This window comes from Cystoisospora suis (genome assembly GCF_002600585.1).
Source record: "Cystoisospora suis strain Wien I chromosome Unknown contig_1305, whole genome shotgun sequence".
Lineage (NCBI taxonomy): Eukaryota > Apicomplexa > Conoidasida > Eucoccidiorida > Sarcocystidae > Cystoisospora > Cystoisospora suis.
In genome coordinates this window covers 1-4,267 of record NW_027154105.1, presented here as the reverse complement: position 1 = coordinate 4,267, position 4,267 = coordinate 1, and the positions used below count along the sequence as shown (strand labels likewise).

Below are 4,267 nucleotides of genomic sequence, written 5' to 3'. Positions count from 1 at the left end.
TCTATCTTTAATCTATCTTCAATCTATCTCTCTATCTTTAATCTATCTTCAATCTATCTATCTGATAAGAGACATGTAAGTCTAGCCGTTAGTGAGAGGCCTATTGGATAGGTAAGTAACGTCTACTTCTCCCTGACAATAAAGCGCCGTCTCTCGTCTTTTCTTGTTCCTCTAAACGGAATCTCCCGAACATAATGCCTGCATGCATGCATGCGTTCTCTTAGTCTTATTCAAAAAGAAAGAAAGTCCCATTAAAGAAATTTCAATTATTCCCTCTCAAAACAAGAAGCGAAGACTTCCAAGAGAAAGAAAAAAAAAGAAAGAGGCGCGAAAACATGAACAACTGACCTGACGTTGCAACAAGAGAGAAAAGACAAATCGAAATCTTTAGTAGACCCATGGATGTTTCCGACTTCTTCTTCTTCTTCTCCTTCTTCGTCTCTCTCTCTTCAACACATACACCTTTCTTCTTCTTCTTCTAGATCTCTTCCATATTACAGGTGAAAGAGGAGACGACGACAAGGCTCAAATGTACAGATATATATGTAGAACACACCCCTGAGAAGAATCACCTCCACTATGCATACACGGCTGACTGAGATGGATCATGTACATACACCTGAGACGGCTCGTGTACATACACCTGATAGGTACATTTTCCTATACATCGACCTGTGAGAAGGATGCTCTTCGTTTCTTTTATCTTTTCGTCCTTGTTTCCTCCATCATGTTTCTCCGAAGAACTTCTTCACTAAAATCCGAACCATCCAGCAAATGAACTTGCCTCTGTTTTGGATCCTGTGCGATTGATCGATCCTCCATCTGCTTCTGTTTTACTTGCCTTGCTGGGTCTCTTCTTCAGTCCCTCTTGACGCTTAGAGGTCTCCTCATCATCATTTCTACTGAAGGGGTCTTCTTCTGCTTCTGCTTCCTCTTCATCTGTTGTCTCTTCTTCTGTCTCCTCTTCTGCTCGACCTAGATACCAATTGACTGCATTTGGAATGATCTCGTCTCTTACAGCTAGCCCGGCATCATACTCAGATTTCATCGTGCTGAAAATTACATCCTGTTCCTGCAAGAAAAAGAGACAGAAGAAAGAAAGAAAGATTAAAGGAAGAAGGAAAGAAAGACACGAAAGGAAAGACAGAAAGAAAGAAAGGATATTCTCTACTTACTGTTGGTACAAGACTCGATCCATATTGTATATCAAACATACGGAACACCCTCATCATCCATCCTCATCTTTCATACGTATACATGCATGCAGTCACCTTCTCGCACTTGAGAAAGATATTCATACACGACTTGATAGACGTCCATAAAGAAGACGTAACGACACAGACCTCATGCATACAGAGGTCGATATGTAGAGGTACTTGACCTACGCACACATACATATATCTAAGAAAACATACACATATACATGCACATAGACTTATATATATATATATATATATATATATACGTGTCTATAGCAATGAATTTAGATATCTTTATATCTAAATGCATTGCTATGGATCATGGGTCTATATCTCTATATGTCGTAGAGTGTAGGAAGACAGACGCAGTGAATACAGTGTCGAAGAATGATGCTGTAGTACGTATTTGCAAGGAAGAAATGACTAGAGACAAGAGATTCTCCTATTACTAATGAACGTTCTCTATCTCTCTTTGCTGTTAAGAGAGAGAGAGACTGCTTGCTGACTTGATCGGTCATAGCTTCAAGTTGGTCGTCTTCGGGGAGATAAGAATCCTCGAAGAAGCGGAAGAAACTTTTCTCTTTCTTCTCTTCATGAATTAGCCGCATGTCTCTTGTCCTCATATTGAACTGCTTGCGCACTACTATACTCTTCGTTACATCCTGACATACAAAAGAGAAAGAAAGGAAATTACATGAAAGAAAGAAAGAAAGGAGAGAAGAAAAAGAAGAAAGGTCTTCCTCTTTTAATCTCCCACGACTGCAAAATCCTCTTCTTTCTCTCCAATCTGTCGAGTTGACGGAGAAACACAGAGCAGGAGGGCTTTCGTCCTCTCAAAGACAATAAGAAGATAATGAGGGACATCAGCCCCACACAAGATACAGAGAGCCCCTACATAGAGACATAGGAAGAGATAGGTGAGGGGTCTGCTTGCTCTCCTATCTGCCTAGATCGATCTGTAAGAGTCTCTACGCAAATCCACCTGAGACACGTAGAGATACATGGAGCTATATATATATACAGACGTACGACCACGTATTATGAATATGTATGACCATGTATGAAGATGTCTATACGGACACGTAGTATGTCTGGATATGTATGTATGTCTGGATATGTATGTATGTATGTCTGTATGTATGTAGGTATGAAGAGGTAGGAGTATGTATAAAAAAATATGTAGGAGTAGGGGGAACGTGTATGGGTATGTATGTATGTGGATTTCCTTGGGTTTGAGGAAGATGAAAAGAAGCCTTAGAGAGGTGAAAGAAAGGATGCCGTGAGGTGAAAGAAGAAAGAAGCAAAAAAGACACACAGACAGACAGACAGACAGGGAGGGAGGGAGGACGTGAGAATTGCTTTGTATGAAGGACATGCTAATAAGCATCGACCCCCATCACATCGACAGATCTTCATACATACTCATACATAGTTACATACATATTCATAGCCACACATAGAGCTATACATATTTAGATACGTATTTGCACATAGGATATTCATACATATGCATCTATCTTCATCTTCATACATAGGCATTCGTCCTACTTACGGATAGCCGTTTACACCTATCCTACATCTCCATATCTATTGAGCTGTCCATACATAGACATGCATATAGATATTCATACAGATTCATCTTCGCATACATAGACATGCGTACACCCCCTATTCATACTTTCTCATATATACATAGACATGCACATGTCTTCTTCATTCCTCTTGCTGTTTTATACCATATTATCTTGCCAGGTAATTTTCGTCCCGATGGTCTGCGAGAGAATGAGATCTCCATTGTCTTCTTTCATTTTGAAGGATTTCGTGAGAAGCAAAGGTGTAAAGAAAGGATTTTCATCGAACTCGAAGAAGAGCTTGAAGCCTTCTGCTCCTCCTCCTCCTCTTATTCTCCTCCTTCCTTCTTCTTCTTCTCCTCCTCCTCCTCTCTCTGCTTCCAGAGAACCTCTCCGTATATTTCTAAGATAGAGAAGTAGCGGCTTGTCTCGACTTCCAAGCATCGAGGAAAGGACCTCGTGATGCTCCATCGCTCTTAGCCAGAAACCTGGTAAGGCTTGGGTCCCCACTTCAGGAATATTGCGACTTTTTCTTTCTTCTTCTTCTTGTTCTCCTTCTTCTTCTTCTTCATTCTCCTGTTGAGGTGGAGAGTTCAAGATGACGGTTCTTTCCTCAAAGATAGGCTCGAGAAGCTGATCAAATTTCTGTCGAAGTCTTGCGACCTCTTCTTCGTATTTCTCTTCCATGAGACGTACGTGATCTTGATTGACTTCGAGCCTCATCAAGGCTCGTTTCTGCGATAAAGTTAGGCCTTGATACATCGGATCTTCTTCTTCTTCCTTCTTCTTGTTCTTCTCCTTCTCTAGAGCCTCTTTCGCTTCCTTCTCTTTCGCCTTGAGGTATGCACGGGTCTCTTCTGTATCTAGACCGACCGCGGCCATAGCCGCTAATACAGCATCGGAAGGAGAGGATGAAGAAGAGGAAGAAGAGCTTCTCTTTGAGAAAAGATAAGAAGGAGAAATCTTGATCTCTGGAGGGGCATCTCCAGCACCTTTCTTTGGCTCAGAGGACGTCTCTTCAGGAATCTTCTTCATCTTCTTTTGATGAATTTCGTTGTCTTCCATTTTCATCTTCGCCACCTCCGCGACCGCCTTCTCAGCGGACGCCATAGACTTCATATCTTCGATAGAGGTCTTCTCTGCGTCTTCGCGCAACTTCTTCAGATCATTGTAAGTTTCTCTCATCTTCTCTTTTTCTTTCTCATCGACTGTATTGCGACCAAGGAGTTCGTTCTCCTCTTCCTTAACTTTCTCCATAGTATCATTCAATCTTAATTCCGATTCTCGAGCTCTCTCTGACGCTTCCTTGGCTTCTTTCTTCTTCGCTTCAGCCTCTTCTTCTGCTTTTCGTATTCTCTCTTGTTCTTCTTCTTTAGCCTTCCTTTCCTCTTCTTCTTCTCTTCTCTTCTTCTCCTCTTCTTCTTTAGCCTTTCTCTCTTCTTCTTCCTTCGCCTTCCTTTCTTCTTCTTCCTTCGCCTTCCTCTCTTCTTCTTCCTT

The 4,267-nt window shown here is 41.5% G+C and overlaps 1 protein-coding gene across 1 annotated transcript; it reads right to left on the bottom strand.

The window, feature by feature from the left end:
• Positions 1-217: 217 nt before the first annotated feature.
• On the bottom strand, positions 218-4,267 carry CSUI_003045 (nucleosome assembly protein). The gene is made up of 3 exons (XM_068063243.1): positions 2,936-4,267; positions 1,706-1,861; positions 218-1,072 (listed from the first exon to the last, which is right to left on the bottom strand). The coding sequence occupies exons 1-3, from the start codon at positions 4,025-4,027 to the stop codon at positions 752-754; spliced, it is 1,569 nt and encodes a 522-aa protein (XP_067924780.1). The 5' UTR covers positions 4,028-4,267; the 3' UTR covers positions 218-751.

What these genes read in the sequence shown, in the direction of transcription:
- CSUI_003045 (XM_068063243.1), bottom strand. Translation starts at nt 4,027, where the DNA reads ATGGAGAAAGTTAAGGAAGAGGAGAACGAACTCCTTGGTCGCAATACA. An exon ending in TTACCTGGCAAGATAATATG is followed by an intron (nt 1,862 to 2,935) that starts GTATAAAACAGC and finishes TTTGTATGTCAG; the next exon opens with GATGTAACGAAGAGTATAGT. An exon ending in TTGAAGCTATGACCGATCAA is followed by an intron (nt 1,073 to 1,705) that starts GTCAGCAAGCAG and finishes TTTTTCTTGCAG; the next exon opens with GAACAGGATGTAATTTTCAG.